The sequence below is a fragment of the Schistocerca nitens genome, chromosome 6 (genome assembly GCF_023898315.1).
Source record: "Schistocerca nitens isolate TAMUIC-IGC-003100 chromosome 6, iqSchNite1.1, whole genome shotgun sequence".
In the NCBI taxonomy this organism is placed as follows: Eukaryota; Metazoa; Arthropoda; class Insecta; order Orthoptera; family Acrididae; genus Schistocerca; species Schistocerca nitens.
The window spans coordinates 118,864,570-118,889,064 of record NC_064619.1 but is presented as its reverse complement, the minus strand read 5'-3'; the positions used below and the strand labels follow the sequence as shown (position 1 = coordinate 118,889,064).

At 43.3% G+C, this 24,495-nt stretch overlaps 1 protein-coding gene across 1 annotated transcript in view; it reads left to right on the top strand.

The window, feature by feature from the left end:
* Window positions 1-24,495, top strand: part of LOC126263037 (uncharacterized) — a 164,226-nt gene that overhangs the window by 121,786 nt on the left and 17,945 nt on the right. The window contains exons 2-3 of the mRNA XM_049960006.1: window positions 13,684-13,850; window positions 23,944-24,057. Of these exons, the coding sequence (XP_049815963.1) occupies window positions 13,684-13,850; window positions 23,944-24,057 (281 nt within the window). The remainder of the gene's footprint in view (window positions 1-13,683; window positions 13,851-23,943; window positions 24,058-24,495) is intronic.

Genomic DNA, 24,495 nt, shown 5'->3' with positions numbered 1-24,495 from the left:
ACATCAACGCAGGGTCGGCCTTGTTATAGCGGATTTGGCAGCGTTAGTTGCAGAGGGTGGCCGGCATCAGTCTAATGAATAATGTAGCGAAACTGTACGCTAACCAGAGTTAACTAATATTCTTCCTTCCTTGAGACACAGTAGAAAGTTTCCCACAAAAAAGGGTTACACCGCAAAATACTCAGACTGCTGCACACGATTTGGTGGGACCATCGAAAACTCCGTCCGATAGTCCTGGAAAGGCCCAACGGTACCGACAGACCGCTGAGTCACCTGACCCAAAGGCGTCACTAGATGCTGATACGGAGGGGCATGCTGTCAACACAACGCTCTCCTGGTCGTTGTTAGTTTTCGTGACCGGAGCCACTACCTCTCAGTCAAATAGCTCTTCAATTGGCCTAAAAATGGCTGTTGTAGTCCGCTTACCAACCGCGCTCGGCAGACCTAGGCGGTCAGCCATCGAAATGCTAGTCACCCCCGACAGAGTTTAACTTCGATGATCTGACGGGACCTGGTGTTACCACTGCAGCAAGGCCGTTGGCTTGGGACCATCCAAAGCAGGGCGTAAATAACAAATACACCTGCAGATGGCAACACTATCCTGAAATGGTTTAGGCACTTCAGCTCTTCTAGTGGCCATATTCCGAACTACTAGGGTGCATTAGTTCGAAAAAAGTGTGGGTGGAACATTCTCCTGCACGGCACAGTTACCATGGTTTTCGGTACATGTTTTCCTTATTAACGGTCAGTCTTGGCAGTAGTTATTGTTTACACTTAGTTTCCCTATGATAACATGGGAAACAATCGAGGAGATTAGTGCTTAACGTCCCGTCGACGGCGAGGTCATTAGAGACGGAACATAAGCTCGGATTAGGGAAGGATGGAGAAGGAAAGCGGTCGCGCCCTTTCGAGGAACCATCCCGGCATTTGGCTTAAGCGAATTAGGAAAATCACTTAAAACCTAAATCAGGATGGCCGGAAGCGAATGTGAGTCCACTGTGCTATCTACTTTGCTACCCCACTCGGTGAAACATTTTGATCACTTTTACATAAATCACAGTTGTAAGAGCTTCAAAACTGTAATGTACGATGAACCACACACAAGCGACATTACCGGTGCACCAACTGAACGCCAGAGCCCGAACACATCACTCGTTTATGGTATCGGAACAGCTACAGTTTTCGATAAAATCGACATTATGTATTAAAGCTGAGGCTACGCACGTCTCAATTTATTCAGAAAACGTAACGTTATGCCGACTTTCCGCAAACTCACGCGACAACTGAAATATTGAAAATAAACTTGTCCAGTGTCGTGAATTAAAATATCCTTTGTAGTCGAGTTATTTGTTAAAACTTTTTAAAAAAGGACACAAAGTGTCATTTCGTTGTTCTTGAAGCGCTTTTGAAGAAACAAGGTGAATTTGTTAAAATTAGGAACTGGCACGGTAAATGGGGGTCGATGCGTGCACCGCAGAGATGAGTGAGCGGCGGAGCGCGGCGCTCTGACCTGGTGGGTGGAGGAGGCGGCAACCGCAGCGGCGCTGGGCGGCGCGGCGCGGCGCGGCGTCCACGCGTGGTCTCTGGCGGCAGCAACAAACGCAGCTGCGAGCGCGCGGCGGTCCGGTCCTTCCCCTTCCTGGGCCGCCGCGAGACGTGGCAACAGCGCTGCGCCGTCTCGGCGGAGCCGGCCGGAAGGCAACCAGTTCCCAAAGAAAAGAACAGAGCCCGCCGCCGCCGCCGCAGCGGCTCAAAGCAAAGGGCCGTCATAAAAAAAGAGGAGGCGGCGGAGAGGAGAGGAAAGCCGCAGCGGCACAGGCACAGAAAACAACAACGTGGAAAGCTATACCACTCGGTTTGGAATCGATTCAGAGAGGCAGGGGGATACTAGCGTCGCAGGACTTGTTTACTACTCGGCAGAGAAGGTCGGCATTCCGCGCCGCGCGGCGCCTTTGATGCTCGGCTCGCGCAATAAACAAGGACATCGCTAATATGCGCGCTGGCTCCTCACCTACTGCTACCTGATGGCGGAGAGGCCGACGCATGTGCTAGAGCCGCAGAGCTCCCTCTGACTCGACAGCAGTCACGTTCCTCGAATTAACTGCGTCCTCGGAACACTTTATAAATGCTCCAGGTTTTACACACGGCGTGGTTCGAACGAACACCGTCCTTCTGAAACAGTGCACAAACGCTAAGTGATCTTGTTGCTAATATCGTGCGCGCGTAGCCCAAGTAATGGCAAGCTGTTTGTTTTGATTTCGTCCTGTATCTGCTAAAGTGAGCTCATCAGACAAGTGTTAATTTCTCTGTAAACTGGAAAAATAATTTAATGGATGCACTTCAATTGCTTAAAAAATCGTGCAATAGCTTTGCATGAGGTGTGCCCTGTGCTACAAGTCATTGAAGTGTTTTAAAAAAGACGGGGTGTCGGTCGACCAAGACCCGCCGCAAGCGGTATAGCCTATGGGCTCGTGTGGTGATTTGCGGAGGTTGTTGCCTAACAGTTCATGAAATTGTCTACAAAATGGACATCATATCATCAGTCATTTGACATCACTGCAGGACAGAGGCCTCATCTTGACTTTCCAAACAATACGATCGCGACCACTTCTTTGCATGTGCAAAATAGGTGAGATACAGACATCGGTTTTTGCAACAGTTACTTCGTTTGAAGTACCCGTAGAATTTTCTACTAGTTCAGCCGTTCTGCTTTCTTTGAGTAATCCTGTTTATAAGAAAGAGCTTTTTAAATTCTTGCAAACTAACAAGATATATCTGTAGTCAGAAAATAGCGCTGGGAGCTGTGTTAAACAGTCGTTTCATTTTAATTTTTATTGCATATGTACAGTTATTTCAACAATGACAATAAGAGAGAAGAGTAGAATCTAAGCCCTTGAGATTCCTTAGAAGTTTGTTACGGAAAACGAGTGACAGAGTGGCGAAGATATTAGGACGGAAACTGTTGTAGAAAATTTGAATGATAGAACTGAGAAAAGTATGTTAATATAGCTTGAACATGTTAAGAGAATACAAGATGGAAGAATACCAAAACGAATGACGGAGACCAAATTTGAGGACAAGAGGGAAACTTAGTGCAAGATGGATTGACTCGATCAGACTAGTTTAAGAAGAAGCAGTCTGGACTGAAACAAAACAGTTACAGAAGCAGAATGGAGGAAATACAGAGGGAAACTGAAGCACCATAAATGCCCCAACCTGGACTAATGCTGAACAAAAGGGAAAATGAGGGTGACAACAGGTTATTTAAACTTGGATATGGAACATTCGTATCGCTGAAACAATCCATAATGCTTTTGCTTGTTTCCCCTGTTTCCTACCCAGCTTCCAGTAAGCCGTCGCCTCGCTCTTTTCTTATCTCTTGGAATCCAGCAGGAATCTTCCTTAGTCCATGCAGAATAAAGTCGCATAACTACCCGTCATTTCGGTCGTACTTACTTGTTTTAAGCTAGATGTGCAGTCATTGTCCCCGCCATATACCCGCCACACTCCATTTCATTTTCGCTACGATCACAATTACGTCTACTTTAGTCCATTTCCATTCCCATGTGTTTGTTTTCCTATGTCCCCCGGCAGTTCCCATCTTGCGTCCCTCCGTAGCTCGCTAAACACCCCTCATGTTTTGAGTAGCTTTTTAGGTTGAAAGTCAATCCAGTTATGGCAGCGGACACTATAAGCAATGTTTCTATACAGTTATAGCTGGGAAAACCTGAAACGACTCTCCGCTACAAAATTCGCCACTCTGCTGCTGACAAACGAACCGAAAGAGATCTGTGTTGCCCGCTGTCATAAGATTATTGAGGACACAAATGGAAATGAAATTTCTTGAAGAAACATGGTGACGAGTTCCGTCAGTATCGATAATTATAATTTTGATACCAATGATATCGATACAATGTATATAATTATATAGTACTATAACAAATATCAGTGTGTCTGTAACGGAAGCATCGAATTTTGGAGGACACAATAATAAACATTCCTCTAATAGTATGACGACAATTAAAATGCTTGCAACTCCTATAGTAAAGTGTATATGACGTACAAGTCATCTAGGAAATACTACATGCCCCATATAAAAAAAAGGCTCTGAGCTCTATGGGACTTAACATCTGAGGTCATCAGTCCCCTAGAATTTAGAACTACTTAAACCTAACTAACCTGAGGACATCACACACATCCATGTCCGAGACAGGATTCGAACCTGCGACCGTAGCGGTCGCGCGGTTCCAGACTGTAGCGCCTAGAACCACTCGGCCACTCCGGCCGGCGGAATATTTGTCCTTTAATCCTTGCTCTATTTTTGATTTTCACACAAGCTGGTTTACGGCAACGTAGCAAACATCCGTATTTCACCTTGAATTTTAAAGAAATCATTTTGGGTTGGATAATGGTATCGATACAAAAAATCGAAAGGGATCGGTAATGCAACAACCCCGGGAGAAAGTCCATGGCTACGCCGTGTTAACGACGACGCTATCGTCTCAGTGGGCAAGGGAAATGATCCCTCGCAAAGACATGCATGGAGGGAAATAAAGTTGTTGCTATGTTCAACGATACGAAAGGCACACCCCAAGGCGACATGCTGAACACATACCGTATTTTACAGACTGTAAGACGTTGCAAACTATAAAGCGCATTTTAATTTTAAGCAATTTTTTAAATAACATTTTTACCATTTTTATTATTATACTACAAAGCCAGACTAAAAGAAATTCTTAGTTTATAAAACCGAACTGACCTTTATCGCTAAAAATCGTCATCTGAAGATCTTCTTTTTGTTTCTCTTCGTCGTCATCGATGCCCTCTTCATATATAAGATGGTCTTCACTGCCATCGAGAGCGTTACTTACGCCATACTTCTTGAAAGATTTAACAATATCTTCTCTGACTCTAGACCGCGACTGTTTATCCACCGACACACTTGTTTGGTTGTAGGTCGTTTTAAAGCTCCCTTCGGCGTGAATTCATGTTGGGTTTCGTCCATGATCCATTTGCTCCATTCTTCTCTCATGTACGCTTTAAATGGTTTATTTATCGAGAAATCAAGAGGTTGCAATGTGAAGTAAGTCCTCCCGGAATAACAGCAAGTTCTGTATTTCCAGATCTCAATTTCTCTTTCATAGAATTTTTCAGATCACTAAACTGATCTAGCACAAGAAGAGAACTATTTTTCAGTAAAACACCTTTCCTTCTCTACCACACTCTGTTAATCCATAATTACATACCACCCTCGTCGGTCCCATCCTCGTCATGTAGTGAACAACAGCACCTAGCGGTATTTCAGAAGATTTTGGTATTGTTTTGCCAACGGTCTTGCCGCAGTGGTAACACCGGTTCCCGTCAGATCACCGAAGAAGCACTGTCGGGCCGGGCTAGCACTGAGATGGGTGACCGTCCGGTCTGCCGAGCGCTGTTGGCAAGCGGGGTGCACTCAGCCCTTGTGAGGCAAATTGAGGAGCTACTTGACTGAGACGTAGCGGCTCCGGTCTCGAAAATTGACAACGGCCGGGAGTGCGGTGTGCTGACCACATGCCCCTCCGTATACGCATCCAGTGATCCCCTGGGCTGAGAGGATGACAGTAATATGCACGTTCTGTATGAAGTGGACTATTACGGCATTTGATTTTCGTTATTTGTATGTTGTCAATCTGTGGTGCCACACGTAAACTCTGTGCGAAGTCTTAACAAACAAGATGCGCCCGATACAGTCTCCGATCGTGATAATCAATATACCTTCGTTAGCGGAAAGTAGCGAGTACTAGACTTGCATATCGCTTGTTTGCAGTGCCAACGAAGATTCGGCATAGGAACCTGAGAATCTATGCAGTCATAAGTTTCTGAGACGGCAGCTGCGACGGCGCCAGGAGGAGGCAGCTCGGGTTTCTGCCAGAGGTTGCGTTGCTGAAAGTTGGGTTTCCACAGCAACATGTGTGCTCCCCTCCTGGCGAGCCTCGGCCCCGCCACGCCACACGTGTTCCCCACAACGGCAGCCTTGTTGCGCGAAGATGACTGCAGCTACTGCACTAGTAACCTACATGAAACTGGGAGCCGTTTCACTTATGTACACCGTCATCATACCAGCATGCAGTACAGAAATTGAAGAAAACGTAGGGTGTTTACGGGGTAATACGTGATAGACGCGAATGGGCAAAGCGGGCTACAATAAATGTGATTGCACCTGTGTCACCGATTCGTTGTCACCTGCCAAACTGGTGACACGTATGTCAACGCGTCGAATTCTGTTGTTCTGGGCAATCTTAATGGGATAAGCTATAAAAAGGTTTCAGAGCCTGAGGTTCCGTACTACTTTCAGGCAATTCTACATGTCATACATGAGTAGGGACGATGCGTATACTGCTTCCGTGGCCCGTCACGGCAGTACGCCGCTGGTCGGTCATTTGTACGAAAAGTTGTGGAGCGACTGTGAACAGATGATGTGCAAACAGCATGAAGAAAATTCCGCAGGAACATCCCAGGCTCACCTGATTCCAGCACTAAGAGGCTCCCTGACTGCAACCTTTGGTGAATTCGCACCACACTGAAATCTCAGAGATGGAGCTCGTGTATGTTGTGTGCTGTATAGTAGAGAACGGTACCGAGAGGTAGGATACAGAGTGATGTAGCTGCTGACATAGTGGGAAAGCTGGACAGGACGAGATGATTAGTGAACGCTTAAATGCGGTAAACAGAAATTTTAGTTAATCTGTAGCTTTCTCCAAGCGTTGCGAAGAAACTTTACAAAAGAACAAACATCAACAAAATCCACCTATTACAAGAAGTGAACTGAGAAATGTTGTGCGGTGTGAAGCTCCCGCTACTAATGCACGAGCGAACTGCGGCAGATTGATTGAGACTGAAGACTGTGACTGAGCCGTGTAGCTGCGGTCGACCATCCTACGTCGCGGCGGTAGAGGGCGCAGAGCCATTGAAGGCGTGGGTTAGTGGGCGCGCATCACTGGATCCGCAGGGTCCCCGTGCGACCACTATCGACATCTGTCGGAAACGTGCGTTTTCGTTACAACTGTGAGACTCTGGTGAGGGTGATATCGATCTATGATACCAAGGTGCACAAATCTTCAGTTATAATCTTGGTGTAATGTGGTGCAGGCCTATCTTATATGTTTTAGAAAGTTTAATTTGCACCTAAACAAACCCAGCCATCGCCTGCAGGGGGTCCAAGACCGATGTGATTGTTGGACAGACACAGGTCACGTATTGTTTAGTTTGACTGCATCTTCAGATATTCGTTGCCCTAGTGGAATACATTACAGTTTAAAAGGACCGCTCGGCACTATCGTCAAGACAAAGCAAAAACTAACATTCGTCAGATTACGTTATTAGTACAGGGAACAGTTACATAATGCGACCACCGCCTATGTTGGACAGTGTGCAATTGAAACGTCCCCTTTGAACAATTTTACAAGACTGTGCTTAAACTGACACACAATATTTTTGGCGCAACGCAATGCGCTGTTAACAGCCAACAGCCCAACACTACAATGGCGAATATTACAACAATGCCACCCAGCCACAGACTGCACACAGCACAACCAGTGATTTTCATATAGAGCGCTACATGGCGTTACCAATATAAAAACCTAAACAGCTTACTTACATAGCCCCCATGGTCCCCCAAAAAATTTTTACAAAAACATATTTGTTAAAACTTTTGCACAATTACAATAACAGAGAAATCAAATGCACACACTTATTGATACAATGTTGGTCAAAAGCTAAAATTTTCTCACAGTCCATAAAGACAGTTCTGATCGTTCATCACAGTAAAATAGCAGTGTTTTTCTCAAAGTCTGAGCAGTAAAAGAAAATGCACACGGAAGTAGTGGATTTCCATGCAGTCTAGAAGAAGTAGTGCTGTCCTTCCAACGGAAAGACAGTGCTGACTCTTGACATGCAGGCAGGTAATGGGCCACAACTGAGCAAACCCACAGCAGAGTCAGTCAAAGTTTTGAAGAATATTGGTAGGTAGGTCATCACAGAGCAGACCCACTGCAGTCCTGGTAGAGATTATGGTATGGGTGCGCCATCAAAGATGCAGACCCACTGTAGTCCTTGTAGAGATGGCCAGCAACCATCTGTTGCGACTGTGCAGGTGCACAATCACCATCGAAGAGTCTTGCGGACAATATAGCAAGTCCATAAACCGCCACTTGTGTACTCACAAAACTTTTTGGAATGTCCTTAGAACCAGCAATGCTGTTATCCAGTCCCTTGCTGAATTATCAACACACGTGCAAACACTAACAGTCCCTACTTCTCACATATTGTCCATATACTATGACCAACAGAAACGTGTGCAGTGAAATGTAACTTACAAGTTACTTAATTTGATGAACTGGTGTCAATTACAATTTTATAACATAAGAATACAATAACAAAGGTGCAAAATACATCATTAAAGAACATAACAATACAGATAACATTTGTGGTAATGCAGGCTTTAGAAAAGAATAGAAATAAACATGTACACCAGTGTTACAAGAATTATGACATAAGTACATACATAAAAGATCAGAATAACTTCTGAAACATCAACTTCACACATGAGCATTAAAACAAAACAGAATAAATAATGTCGAAACATCTTTACAAAGTAAATAACATATTATTAGAAAAATTCTACAACATAACTCTTATTAGCTAAACATATAAAGACAGGATAAACACAAATATACAAGAGTACACAAACACATAGGGGAATAACGCAATGGAAAGGACAGGGTTCGTTTTCAGTGTAACATTTGGTACTGCAGTCCAACCCAAAACTTCATTCCATAGATCTTTCGTCTTATTTCAACATTTGTTTTCACCAAAACATCCTATCCAAGCATGCTTTCTGTATTTATATGTTCACATATTTCTTACCTCATTATTTATTTTCCATTATCTTACATCATTTATTTCCAAGAAAATCCTACCTAAACTTGTTGTCTTTAAACCCTACTTTTTTGTTCATATCCTCTTTCAAAATACTTTTTTGGCCAAACCATATTCTTATAGCTTCTCAATGCATTTCTTCCAATTCATCACAACTCGTTCTCTTATATAGCCTACCCCATTTTAAGCTAACTTAAATCTACTGAGCTCAGATATATATACTAAGGGACGAGGCAATGCAGCAGCACAAAACGATTAACACAAACAGCAATGACAAAAAAATGGAAATTGGCAAAGCAAGCAGCAGCAGCAAATGCAATAACTTATATCTAATTATGACAAAGCTCAAGCATTAAAAAATATTACAGTAAAGATGGCCATGTCTAATACCTATGTCACATCTTAACACTAGAGTGATGCATCACCTTGACTTACTGTTAAAAAATTATTTTTGCAATTTCTGTGAAGGGAAATGTCTATTTGTGCTCTCTTTTCTACGAAAGTACATCATAAAATTATTCTTTCCTGGGTCTGTAGACAGAAAATAGTGATATTAGTACATTTATTAAGTTTTATTTTAACCAATGCTGCTGCAGCTAGAAACTTGATATTAAACAAAATGAGCAAATATATACAAAAAGCAACATATGAAACGTCCCCTTTGAACAATTATACAAGACTGTGCTTAAAGTGACACACAATATTTTTGGCGCAACGCAATGCGCTGTTAACAGCCAACACTACAATGGCGAATATTACAACAATGCCACTCAGCCACAGACTGCACACAGCACAGCCAGTGATTTTCATATAGAGCGCTACATGGCGTTACCAGTATAAAACCTAAACAGCCTACTTACACAATAACCACCAGTAGACGGCAGGTTGCAGCACTAGCAGTGGAGGTTATATAAAGCGTGTCGGGAGAATGCGGAAAACTGTGGTTGTAATATGGAAACGGAGCGATTTAGCCCAAAGGATATAATCATTGACTTTCGGGCCAAGGGTGGAAATATGTCAGCAACGTCTAAGATTGTAAAGTGTTTGCGTGCCGCCATTGTTAAAGTACACCGTGCACAGCAAAATTGCGCTATCCAAAACCGACGTCGAGGCAACTGTGGTGCAGCACAGGCCATAGATGACAGGGGTGAACGACGGCTGCAGAGATGTATATGAACGAATGGACGTGCAGCTGCTGAGAAAGTGACCACCCACATTTGTCAAGGGGCTACCAGCAGTGTCTCCTCAACGAGCGCTCAGCGAACGCTGCTGCGTTTTGGGGCTCCACAGCGGCTGCCTGGTTCACGCACCCATGCTGACTGCTTCTTCATCGGCGACGAAGGTATTTGCACTCCAGTGGCGCAACGGTACGTCCACTGAGTGGCGACAGGTGGCCTTTCGAGATAAATAACGTTTTATGCACCATGGGATAGATGGCAGTTGGCATGGACGACGTGAAACGTCTGAAAGCACAAACCCTGCATGCCTTATGGTCTGGGGATTGTTTCCATGGCTTTCTCTGGGTGCTCTCGTCATTCTGCAACTCACAGTTGATCAATAGAAGAATGCATCTATACTTAGGGACCGTGTCCACCCCTACATGCTGTTTGCTTTTCCTCTGCGCATCTACCAGAAGGGCAGTCTAACGCGCCACACAGCTTGCAGTGTTTGTGTTTGGTTCGAGGAGCACAGCAAAGGGCGGCCTTTGACTGTTGGTCACATTAATGTGACTGGACAGTTCATTTACTAACATTAAGGTCCATCTCTGTGACTAACTGTTAAGTAAAATACAGTTTGTTCGATTGCCACATTAGTTTCGCTTCTTTTATTTTTGAAGCATTCTCAGCGGCCTGTGATACGTATTTTACTTCTTACTATACGAATATACTAGATTCGCGATATTATAGCTCCTAATATGTTTCTCTGTTGCAGTGTTGTGCTATTAGAATGTTAAAAACAACTGAAGGTTTTGACCATTTTTTGTCCAAAATACGGTTTTCTCAGGTCTTTTTTTCTTTTTTTTTTTCTTCTTCCTCTGTTCGGAGATGGAACTGTGTTCAGTTAGTATGCACAATCCACTATGTTCTCTTCTGCAACTTCTACATGCACAATTCACTATGTTTACAGCACGTTTAACAATTGTTTTTTAATTTACTGTGTGTGTGTGTACTGCTTGTAATATTGGCGACTTTCAAAAAAATGGTTCAAATGGCTCTGAGCACTATGGGACTTAACTTCTAAGGTCATCAGTCCCCTAGAACTTAGAACTACTTAAACCGAACTAACCTAAGGACATCACACACACCCATGCCCAAGGCAGGATTCGAACCTGCGACCGTAGCGGTCGCGCGGTTCCAGACTGTAGCGCCTAGAACCGCTCGGCCACGTCGGCCGGCTGCCCACTTTCGTTATACTTTTTTCTATCTTGATATGTGTAGTTTGGGAGAAGTACTCGGATTTTGATGGAGAATACCGTAAACTTTTAAAAAAATAGTAAATGTGTGTGTGCAAATTGTTATTTTTAAACTAGAAACTGGAAACCTACAAGAAAGAAACATGTTCAGAATTTTTTCGTCGCATATCTGATACATACATATAGTAAGATAGTAAACATGTGTACTAACCACTGAGAATGCTTAAAAAAATAACAGAAGTGAAATGCGTATGGTATTCAAATTTACTTTTATTTTGTCGATATAATGAATAGTTGCTACTCAGCATCTCCGGTACAAGGTGAGTAGCACCTATCCTTTTCATAATAGCTTTACATTCCATATATATAGCTGCGTCGAACAGTATTCCCACAGACACGTCACAAACCATACAACCTGATGTTTTCGGTATCGCCGTTCCTGGACCGCGAAGTGAACGACATCTGGGAGCACAGTCTATCCGTCTTGCATCCATTCGTCTACACTTGCAGTTTCCTTGTGCCACTTGTACTGGGAGGTACTACCGAGTCTGAAAACATAGGACTTGTAATAACTATTAGTACGCAAATGACGTAAATACTTAGGTAAATGTTGTTCAGTATACCGTCCTCAGTCACCAATAGAAATGACTGCAATTATACTCTTACGAACTAGTATACACGGAAGAGCCAAAGAAACTGGTACACGTACTTAATATCGTGTAGGACCCCAGCGAGCATCCAGAACTGCCGCATCACGATGTGGCGTGGACTTGACTAGTGTCTGAAGTAGTGCTGGAGGGAACTGACACTATGAATGCTGCAGGGCTGTCCATAAATCCGTAAGAGTACGAGGGGGTGGAGATCTCTTCTAAACAGCACATTGCAAGACATGCCAGATATGCTCAGTAATGTTCATGTCTGGTCAGTTTGGTGGCCATAGTGTTTAAACTCAAAAGAGTGTTGTTGAAGCCACTCTGTAGCAATTCTGGACATGTGGGGTGTCGGATTGTCCTGCTGGAATTGCCCAAGTCTGTCGGAATACACAATGGACGTGAATGGATGCAGGCGATCAGACGGGATGCTTACATACGTGTCGACTGTCAGAGTCGTATCTAGATGTATGAAGGGTCCCATATCACTACAACTGCACACGCCCTACACCATTACAGAGCCTCCACCAGCTCGATCAGTCCCCTGCTGACATGCACGGTCCATGGATTCATGAGGCTGTCTCCACACTTGTACACGTCCATCCTCTCGATACAATTTGAAACGACACTCGTCCGACCGGGTAACATGTTTCCAGTCATCAACAGTCCAATGTCGGTATTGACAGGCCCAGACGAGACGTAAAAAAAAAATGGTTCAAATGGCTCTGAGCACTATGGGACTTAACATCTGTGGTCATCAGTCCCCTAGAACTTAGAACTATTTAAACCTAACTAACCTAAGGACATCACACACATCCATGCCCGAGGCAGGATTCGAACCTGCGACCGTAGCGGTCACGCGGTTGCAGACTGAAGCGCCTAGAACCGCACGACCACACCGGCCGGCGAGACATAAAGCTTTGTGTCGTGCAGTCATCAAGGGTACAAGAGTGGGCCTTCGGCTCCGAAAAGCCATATCGATGATGTTTCGTTGAATGGTTCGCACGCTGATACTTATTGATGCCCAGCATTGAAATCTGCTGCAATTTGCGGAAGAGTTGCACTTCTGTCACGTTGAACGATTCTCTTCACTCGTCGTTTGTACCGTTTTTGCAGGATTCTTTTCCGACAGCAGCGATGTCGGAGATTTGATGTTGTCACCGGATACCTAATATTCACGGAGCAGTCGTGGAATGGTCGTACGGAAAAATCCCCACTTCATCGCTACCTCGGAGGTGCTGTGCCCCATCGCTAGTGTGACGACTGTAACATCTCGTTCAAACTCACTTAAACCTTGATAATCTGCCACTGTAGCAGCATTAACCGATCTAACAACAGCGCCAGATACTTGTTGAGTCATATAGGCGTTGCCGACCACAGCGTCGTATTCTGCCTGTTTACATATCTCTCTATTTGAATAGTTTCTTTGGCGCTTCGGTGTGTAAGTTGAAATAATGATCTGTAGTCCTGTTTCGCACATAAATATACATAATCACGTATGCAGAACTGTACATAATATTTAAATTCTTTATATTTGTTCCGACATTATATACGAATATACAGACCAGTTTGGTTCGTGCACTGTAGTCTAATGTGCCCATGATGCCCAACCGCCTGCCACGGATGAAAGAAGCGCTTCAGCGGCCGCAGTGTGATGTGCGAGACGCAGCGAGTGAGCGTGCCTGTGTGCTTGTGTGTTGGCAGTGGTGCCGACCGAGTGCAGCGACGGCCGGGCGTCGGACACGGAGGAGCTGCTGGCGCGCCCGCTCGAGGCCGGCTGCGACCAGCCCCCGCAGCAGCAGCCGCCGCCGCCGCAGCCGCCCCCGCAGCAGCAGCAGCCGCCCTCGCCGTCGCATCCGCTCGCCTTTGAGGTCAGTCTGCAGCGCACTCTCGTCCTCACTACATCACATCACAGTCGCCGGTCATCTGGCCTTCCAGCAGGTCTCGGCCTGCCGGGTGGTTTGGTGTCGCAGTTTGCTTTGCTTATAACGCAGGGTGGTGCAGTTGAAAGTAGCCCGGTTCTCCTTCGAATGCGAATGCAATATTTCGACTTCTGAAGTACAATAAACAGCTACAACTGCATTCTTCCGCCAGCATTTCAGTTTATTTCATCGCAGTTTCTCTTTGCGGTATGCAAAGCGACTTTCTCGATAGAAGAAAGAATTGAAATTATGGAAGTGTATGTGAAAGCACGTTCGATCAAGGAGAACTAGCGAAATTTTTCGGGGTCAAGTATCTGGATAGAGGACTACCAGCAAAGAGAGCAATACAGAGTCGGTATAAAAACTGGCACACTTACGGATCTGTGCAAAATGTAAAACGACAAAGAATTCCTCCAGTTCGCACACCAGAAGTTACTGTAGATATTAGCCAAACAATTATTCAGAACCCGAAGAAAGACGTAACTGACCCAAAAGGCGCATGTAAGTAGGAGAAGTTGCCAGGGGATACTGAAAAGCCTTAATTTGAAGCCGTGTCGTCCGAAGGTTGTACAGCAATTACGGGAGGATCATGATCAGAAACGTGTAGATTACTCCACGTGGCTTTTGCATAACATCGACGATGGTTTGTTAGACCCTTTCCATTATGTCACGAGTGATGAAGCATGCTTTCATCTATCTGATCATGTGAATTCACAGAACATGAGGTACTGGTCAACGGAGAACTTTAACATTGTGTGGCAGCAACCACTTCATGATGAAAGAATTCGGCGTTTGGCGTGGTGTAACAGGAAAGCGCACCATTGGACCGATATTTTTTGACAGTAGCCTCAACACGATTCCATATATGGAAATTTTTGATACATTTTGTGCTCAGCTCACCGAATATCAAAGACAATACTGCTTCTTCCAGCAAGATGGGGCAATATTTCACACGACTAAGGTATCTCTGGAACGATTCCAAGAATGTCTTCACTGAGGAACGAACTGTCAGCAAACATTTATGGCCACCGTGTTCGCCGGATCTAACGTTATTTTTTCCTGTGAGGACACCAGAAGAGCAAGGCCTATAAAACAAATCCATACACAATACAGGAACTGAAAGACATCGGCCGTAAAGTTGTCACCGTCGATATCCGAACTTTGGTGTATCTGAATATGCTTTGACATGCACAGCTGTGTACTGATGTTGCAGGGGGTCACTTTCAGCATCTTCTACAAATGTATTTTTCACTGTAATTTTCATTGTAAATAAATGTTAAGTTCACTTCACCTCTCTGTTCCTGTAATTTCACTGCATTTCCTTCATACTTACAGGGCTACTTTTATCTGTGCCTCCCTGTACTTGCCCTTTGTTACAATGCGAAGCAAGACATATTTACCTGTCCGAATGGAAGCCTGATGTTATTATTCGTATGTGACATGGGAAGACGAAGGAGTATGGTTTAAAGTCCCGTCAACGAAGAGGAAATTACAGGTCAGCAATAAGTTCTGATTTGGGGGAGCGTAGGGAAGTAAAAACTGTCATGTCCTTTCCACAGGAATCATCACGGAATTTGCCCTAGGAGTTTTATGGAAACTAGGGAAAACTTAAGTTGTATGATCGGTCGAAAATTTAAAAGCGAGGCGAGTGTGCGTGACGGGAAGGATTATACTTTCTCACATCCCCTCGGAGGCATTAACAAACGATCCGTAAACTGTGCTATATTACCAGATACTGAAATGAAACCTACGAAAATTTAGTTTTAGTTGACCACAATATTATTGCACCTAGGAGTTGGGGCGACTCCAACAGCTCGTGAGTCAGCGCGTAATAGGGGCTGACGTACGTACAACTAGCCTGAAATAATTGGCAGTACGACGCGTTTTCTTAGTTCCCACTGTACTTGTTTACTGCAGCGTTACCGCGTGTTTTCAAATTTTTTTATTTTATTTATTTATTTATTTTTTTGTGGGCCCGGTGGGCCAGCATCACATTATCGATCCAAACAGTACAGAGGAGGTTGAACAACAACTATGCCATCTCAACCCTTGCAAAAGTGGACGCTACAATCCGATAAAGGCCAAGTGCAATAATATCGTGGTTGAGTAGTAATAGAAACAACTGAAAACAATAAAATTATTTAAAAAAACAAGTATGACATTTCATCAGTAAAGACGGCACAATAACTAACGACAGAATTGTAGATTCCCCGTTTGCCCAGTTCACGAAATGAAACAAATAATAACACTCCAGAATTAATGTCTGACGAAGAAGCAAATGTGTTCGTAGATGACTGTATTTTAATAGTAATGATTAAAACTGGAGCAAAAGTAATACCAAGGATATCTATGAATTTATGGACAAAACGAGGAATGAACAGAAATGTAATAATGACCTGAAGTGCTTTAGATAAACTACACTAAGTTTCCGATGAGTTTAAAAAGGAAAGCTTACACTCAGCGTGCATTACCAGCTTTGACTTAACGCCGGTGACAGGTAGACTTCTAATGCGAAAACCGTTCAAAAAATGAGGGTTGCCCATGGAGCATTGTTATGAAACCAATTAGTCAGCAAAATAGATCATGATGTATCCTCTCATACAATTCCACCCTTTAACAATAAAGGGAAATGAGTAAGTGAATTGTCCCTTTAACGCTTTACTTCTTCCTGTTTTTGTTCTGATGTACATGTGTCACATCGCTATCAAGTACGCAGTACACGAGAAAAAGAATTATATGTTGTATGAGACAAACAGGGCGTGATAGATCTGAGCCAAGAATTTATAGGTTGGCACAGTGTCAATGAGCAGTGATCGACCATACCAGAGTCGAATGGTATTCGCTGGCGTCGATTCAATATGATTTTTCCGTTTGAAACGAAAGGAAACCCAATGAACTTTTATAAGACTCACACTTCGCTCACTGAGCCTTTTCGTGTGGAGGTAAACTGCAACACAGACCTTTACATCCAGTATTTGAAAAAGGGAAAAACCAGATTTCAGCGTCGTCGTTAGCAGAAGCGTGGCGCAGTCGTGTCATGTAACCTTGCAGCTCATTCACAATTACGTTCAACAGAAGCGATAAAAGCCCTTTGTTCGCTTCAAATACTTACAGACGGATAGAAGCGAGTCTGCAAATTGCTCTTGCGACGAACGTCAAACAGCTCCCTTAGTAGATATCTGTTTAAACTGAATGTTCTCTCACATTTCCTCGGCGAGTCAAAGAGCACTTTGATCTTGGGAGAGAACAGCGCCCTTCTAAATGCGGATCGACTTTGTGGGTCGGCAGCGGTCGGTGTCTCAAAGGCTTTCCGGTCGTTTGCTGACAGACGCCTTCCCCGACCGACAGAGCTTTGATTGTGCGATGTGGATGTACGGCCGACGTTTTCTCACTTCCCTGTTCATTCAGGTCAAATAACTCCTTCTTACGTAATGGAACTGGAACAACGGTACGTGACGAGAAAGCTAAGAAAAAATTTACACTGTGATATAAAAGCATGGTCAGCTGTTTTGGCTTCAAAGACAAAAATCTCTATGTGTAAGTCATTAGCAAAGCACTTAGGTTATGAAAAAGATTTAAAGGTACAGAATTACTTTTATGAGATTAGCCATTTTGATTTCTTGTAGCTAATATTTTAAGATTCACAAGATAAGTAGTATCAAAATTAAAAATAGCAACTATGAATCAGCAGAAAAAATACCCAATTACGTAGCCATTCAGTTTCTTGAGATTTCCAAATTTTGTACCATCTGCTTTCATGTTTCACGTTAGAATATCCCCCAACGGCACCAGGCCCAGTTCCATTAACAACACTGTACACACTGGCAGGTACAACCGCCATTCTCCGAACAGTAACATGATTTATTCAGTAGTGACTGGCAGAGGATATTGAATTTCCTCAAGGAAATTTTCTTGCGCTTATTCGTTGTACCAACGGCAAATTGTGGTCACGAAACTAGCAAACTCCCATTTATCTATGTCTATACTCCGCAAGCCACCTGTTGGTGTATGCCAGAGGGCAGAGGGTACTCTAATTATGTTCCACAGCCACTCCCTCCCCCTTGTTCTGTTCCATTCGCGAATGCTCCGCGGGAAGAACGATTGTTGGCAAGCTTCGACCTTCTAGAAATGTACGCTTTCGAAATTTAAACACTTACGCTCACCGTTATGCACAATACTTCCCTTGTAGCGGCTATCACTGGAGCTGCATGAGCATCTCCGTAAAGCTTTTGCGCTTACTAAATGAACCTCTGGCGTAACGCGCTGCTTTGTTTTGAAATTTTTTCTGTTTCCTCCATCAAGCCTATCTGTTCCAGATCCCATATTATTCAAATATTGGTCGAATGAGGCTTTTGTAAACTACTTCCTTTGTTGATGGACTACACTTCCTGAATATTCTTCCAATGAATATTAGTCTGGCATTTGCCTCAACTGCGATTACTTTTATGTATCCGAATGTAGTCGCTCAGCGGAAGACATTTCTTGGAAATCCTTCCATCGTGGCTGAAGAGTAACTGAATTTCGTACTAACGCGACAGCAAAGCCTTGTCACAGTTTGTGAGACGAGCACATAATTGGAACCACCAACAGATCAGATCAAGTGTTGTCACCACATATTTTTTCTTGGAATTGCAATTGTGAAACGGAACTAGTGATGCTAGAAACATAAAATGAGACATTTTCACAGAATACTACAGTATCTGCGTGTGTCATATGAAAGGGACAAATAATATTAGCAATAGGTATCTTTCAAATGGTTCAAATGGCTCTGAGCACTATGGGACTCAACTGCTGTGGTCATAAGTCCCCTAGAACTTAGAACTACTTAAACTTAACTAACCTAAGGACAGCACACAACACCCAGCCATCACGAGGCAGAGAAAATCCCTGACCCCGCCGGGAATCGAACCCGGGCGTGGGAAGCGAGAACGCTACCGCACGACCACGGGATGCGGGCAGGTATCTTTCATCATATGATATGGTGACTTTGGATGTATGGATACTTCCCGTAATTCTGAAGTAAAATGTATCATTCATCGTTTGTTTCATGTTTTAATCAACACACCTTATAGCTAAAGAACGTTGCAAATTTGGTTTCGTGTAGATCCATATTTTAGAAGGATTTTCAGTTTGTGATTGAATGAAACAAATATAATTATTGCTCCAAGTCGTACAATAAAGTAAACCGAAAAAGAATAAATTCTAAGTTATACCAACGTTTATTTAGGTGTTAAATCAAACGTAGACTAAAATTCTGTGTGAAAGTTGTGGAGTTAGTTCGCACTAAAAGGAAAATTAAGGCTACAAAATGGATAGCTGTAGTAAAAGAAGACCAGAAGAAGAGACACAATACAACAGGAAATACAACAAAAGTCACTACTGGGACCACTTGGTCTTAGGATAGAAAAATAAACCATTATGAAAACTTGAAAGTACTAAGCGCACAAAGAAGGGCTAAAAGAAAATTCTAAAATGCTCTTCGTCGTACAGTAAGACCCAAACGCGAATAATAATATAGTCACCACGCAGGGAGGAGTCAAATAAAATGAAATTGCCTCTCTTAAACAAACGCTTGCACACTGATACTAGACCCATTGGGTGCACATGCGCAAGGCACAGGGCACAAGGACTACCATCTGATAACGCCCGCAAGTACTATCGCGTGTATAGTTGCAGAGGAGCTCTGTACTAAACTAGATAATTCCTTGTTCGCTTCGGTAATTCGTAGTCGTTAGAGCGTGTAAATCAACTACCAGGTGTAAGGCTGAAAAAGTTTCAGTGAACATGTTTTGAGTGGCTCGGCGATTACTCGTGCCACAGAACAGAAACAGGCGCGCCATAACCTGTTATGTAATTTGCCAGTGAGCATAAACGCAGCGAAGGCTCTTATTTATTCCAGTCGCAGGCGGCGCTCGTAAGGGAAGTTTTTATGGCGCACTGGACCGGTAAAAAGAAATCATAAACGTCAGCTATTCGTACCGTTTGTTGCTTCCATTCATGCCTGCATGCGCGTGCGCTCGCTTAAATCTGATTGCTTCGTTGTTGCACAGCGAATAACACGCGTGTCGTAGGAGCACATATACATTTGAGCAACCTGTTCGTGCAACGTTCATACATACCATGCCTCTATTCCTTACCTATCTTTCCCCCGTCTGAGTTAGGCTGAAGTCAACATTTTATTCGTGAGGAGTCATTCTTCGGTTTTTGATGTTCTGAATGGGCACGTGTTTGCAGAACAAAATATAGGATTGGGTTCAAATGGTTCAAATGGCTCTGAGCACTATGGGACTCAACTGCTGTGGTTATCAGTCCCCTAGAACTTAGAACTACTTAAACCTAACTAACCTAAGGACATGACACACATCCATGCCCGAGGCAGGATTCGAACCTGCGACCGTAGCAGTCGCACGGTTCCGGACTGCGCGCCTAGAACCGCGAGACCACCGCGGCCGGCTAGGATTGGGTTCCGCCACTTTTTGCAAAACACAGATAATTATTCTTATGTTATTTTTCTTGACCAAACATGTTATGACACTTCTGTCTAACCGTCAAGGGTTCTAGTAACTACAGTTTCAATAAAATAATAACAGTAAATAGTAATACGGATATACTGAAACATGTTTGGGCAAGAAAACTGTGTGAGAATTTATAAGGATTATGTCTTGAATAAACCAGTGGAGGTAGAAGGGGCCAGTAAGGCATATTGACTAGTAGCCAGTGTACCCAGAGGAATTTCTCTTGAACTATTTCGTGATTCCCCGTGAAACAAACCTATCCGACTTGTAGTGAAGCATGTGCGCCCCCCTCCCCTCCTGACCCTGACCTTGTTCTGGGAAAGCTGTCGTCGGCTGATAGACTTGTGCGGCAGTGCCTCAAGTAATTCAGTTTTAACCTCGTCCTGTATTTCCTGCCACTCGTATTAATGTGGATTCCTAGATTTATATCCTTAGTGCCCTATGAAGTTCACGCGCGGAAGAGGTGTCGTACAAAACCGTAGTTCCATCAGTTCTGGAGTATTGATAGTTAGTCTCGGACTATAACCAAATTGAATTGACAGTAGAGGATAAAAGATACAAAGAAATGCCTCACAAACTGTCATGGATTTGTTGTCAGCATGAGAGTGAAACAGAATTGCTCAGCAAACTGTAGACGTCACAAGAAATACATTCTGCATATTGAAGATACATAGCCAAGATAAACTTCCTTCTAAAATGAGTCATGGATTATATTACTTCCTACAACATATATCTCGCATATAAATACATTCCGCCAGACACACAGTGTCATAGATTACAAATGCCTTCACCGAGCGAGGGCACGTAACACACAGGATCATCTAGAATCATTAGCTACTCTAACGTGTCACCTCGCAAAACAAAAGCCAGTAAATATCACAGAGATAGAACAACAATACCGAAGAAATTAAAGTGTTTACGGTAGAAAAGGGTGACTAGGTCGGGAGACTTCTGAATCATAAGGTAAAGAAAATTAGATGTTACCACGGTGGCAGTCCCGTAAGGAATCGAATGCGGCACATTCCAGGAAGTGAGAGCCTTTCCGAGATAAAAATTCTAATGCAGCAAATTTTCGGGCAGTTCTTTGACAAACTCGGAATGTGAAACTTCGATTCTGGACCAGAAAAATCGATGGAAATATTTCTTCTTCCGAGAGCCCTGCACTAGGATGCAGAAGTGCCATTATATTGGCGAACGAGGAAGACAATCTGTGACTGTAACATTTCAATGTACGCAACATATCGCGTGTGTATAAAATAAGATAACTAGTTACGTGATGCCGGCCGCGATCACTGGATTTGGAGCACGAACTTGAATTGGAATGTACGGAGAAAGAAATCGACCCTGCACTTGTGGAAGGAATTACACTCACATTCGTGGTAAGTGATTCAGGAAAGTCGTGGAAAACCCAAATGTGGGAAACCCGTTCCTCTCAGATAGTAAATCAGTGTAGTAAGAAAAAGCTACTAGAATTGTGACGTACATGGAGACTGTCTGCCATTACTCTTGGTACTTTATGCACTTACACGTTCGTTAATCTTTTGGCTCAGAACAGGTGATTTGTATGATAATTTGCTTGTTGTTGTTTGACAGATTCGAAACCAAGTTCAGCAGTCATTAATTCAGTTGTTCTCAAGGGTATCTGTGTGTTTTCTGTATGGTTCGATTTCCATCACTTATTTGAAGTGCACCTCAACATGTGGGGTGGTCGATATACTCATGCATTTGAAATTATTTGCCATTGTGAAGCTCCATTCAGTTATTGGAGTAGCAAACGATATCATCGCGCGAGTTTAATTCTTCCCGATATGGAAGGTGGGAGTCATTCAAAGGCAGGGGACAATGCGGGTCATTTGCTGTTTTGCATCTTATTCTTGATGTAAAACATCAGATAACGAGAACTAATTACAAAATACGCGAGCGCTCACGTGTCATAACAGCTGCCACCACCTATCAAGTCCCTTGTACTGTTGCAAGCCGCCTCGCCGCTCAAAGTGTTGCGCACTCCTTTGACACAGAGGGACCGCCTTTGATTCTTATGTGGCCATACTAGGTTCTGGGCGTCGGCCAGATAGCGAGATCAAAGGCGCTTACGAGTTCCGGCAAATAGCTCTCCGACCCCTCCGTCGTGTTCCATTGATATCGATAAAACTGTGGTCACCCGCTGGGGCTCCTCCGCCCATTCATGTAGCTCGCTGCCGAGTCCAGCGCTGCCAAGCGGCGGGAAGGCGAACCGGAGGCAGCGGCGTGACCTTGGCGGGCGGTCGTCGTTTGTGTATGCAAGGCCGGCGACTTTTATTTGACGGAGCGGCGGCGGTCGCTTTGAAGAATCACTGTGTTGCCAAACATAAACATCAGTTCCTCGAATTCTAATGCCTGCTGCGTTCGCCATTACCTCTGAACGTATTTCCCTTATTTGTGCCTACTGATGTGCCTGGTCACTTACCCTAGATTGCAAAACGCTTCCTACGAGGGCAAGATTTTTGTTTTTTTCGAAAGGGTAGTGGGAGTCTTTCTTGGGTCAAAAAGTTCTGATCATTGTACTTTAAACAACTTTTTGTCTTTAGGTGATGCCACCCCTGACTTGCGATTCTAGAAGATCGACTAAAACTCGTCTACGTCTGTCACAGCCTACGCTTTGCACTCATAACGCTTTCCAGCACCAAATTATTTTAGATGTAAGGATAGATGGGCCCTCGGATGTGAAATGTGGTGTGTAAGGCACCGGTTCCAATAATTTGTACTTCAAATCCCTTAAATTTTCGTATTGCAAAAACAACTTCGGGGGCAAATTCTACTGAACAAATTCTTCTTCTTTCCCCATAATACATAGTCACTTGTTTCAGATGGAGTGTCTGAAACAATGCTTGAAATCAAGTATCTGTGAACTAGGATTTGCCAATCATCTACGATCTATATTTTTCAAGTGTACTCACCATTATGTAGTGCCGCACGAATTTCAGCATTCTGAGTTTGGTTTATTACGAAGCTTGATCTCTTCTTTTAAATGCACTGGTCGCTAAGAAAATTGTATTCGTTCCACTGATGGGAACGTCTCTCTTCTTATCCTCCTTTCCATGCCTTACATAGTTAATCCAATAGTATCGATGGTTTAGTTAACACAAATTTCCAAGAATGATTTTAATGGTCAAACTATAAATTTTTCAAGTAAGTATAATTATATATTATCACCAAAACTTAATGCAGGACTGTGCACACTCCAGTTTTGATAATATGGCAGAATTAAATATTTTTCTGCCTGTGGCTCATTAACCTCGTTTATATGGTCAGAGGAACTTAAGAACAATATTAGTTCAGTATTTTTAAAAAGGAAAGAAGTTTTTAGTCAGGGGCAAGATTTATAATTTGTAGTAATTAGGTTCAATTCGAAAAATATTGGCAATTACTGATCGCTGCTATGCGTCTCACTCATGTAATAATTCGAGTTTATAACATAAATTATTGGCTTTATTATATCTCAAAAAAGTCGTCGCCAGTATAACAGCTGATTTTCATTGTCCCCACAGGAGTTCGAGTGTGACGTTTCCGTTGAGGGTGGCGTCGATGCAGGGGGACAAGAACGACAAGAATTTTCCTTCACGCTGTACGACTTTGATGGTCACGGGAAGATCACCAAAGATGTAAGTAAATCAGTCTTGCAATGAACGGGGCTCAATCAGTTACAAAAAAGTTATTGTGTGATTAGTTTTTGTTCAACGGAAGTAGAATTCAGGTTTTGAAATTAGTCTTCCCATTGTTAACACTTTTACCAAATACATAGGTGATTATTTCGAAATAGTGACTTATTGCTTGGGTGTTAGCATTGCAACTGTGGTTTTTTTTTTAATTTAGAGGACAAATCCACCGAATTTAATTATTTTAGGCAATTTAGTTGCAACAGTTTGGTGATGAATCGGGACCAGAAGGAATATCTTGTGATCTTGGAAATTTCCGCTTGCTTAGCAGCAGCAATGCGTCACTTAAATGAATTCACAACAACAAAGGAAAAGTACGCAATATTCGTTTCAGACTGCCATACTGCACCTATGGCTCGTGATAGGTAAGAGTACCATCAGAGA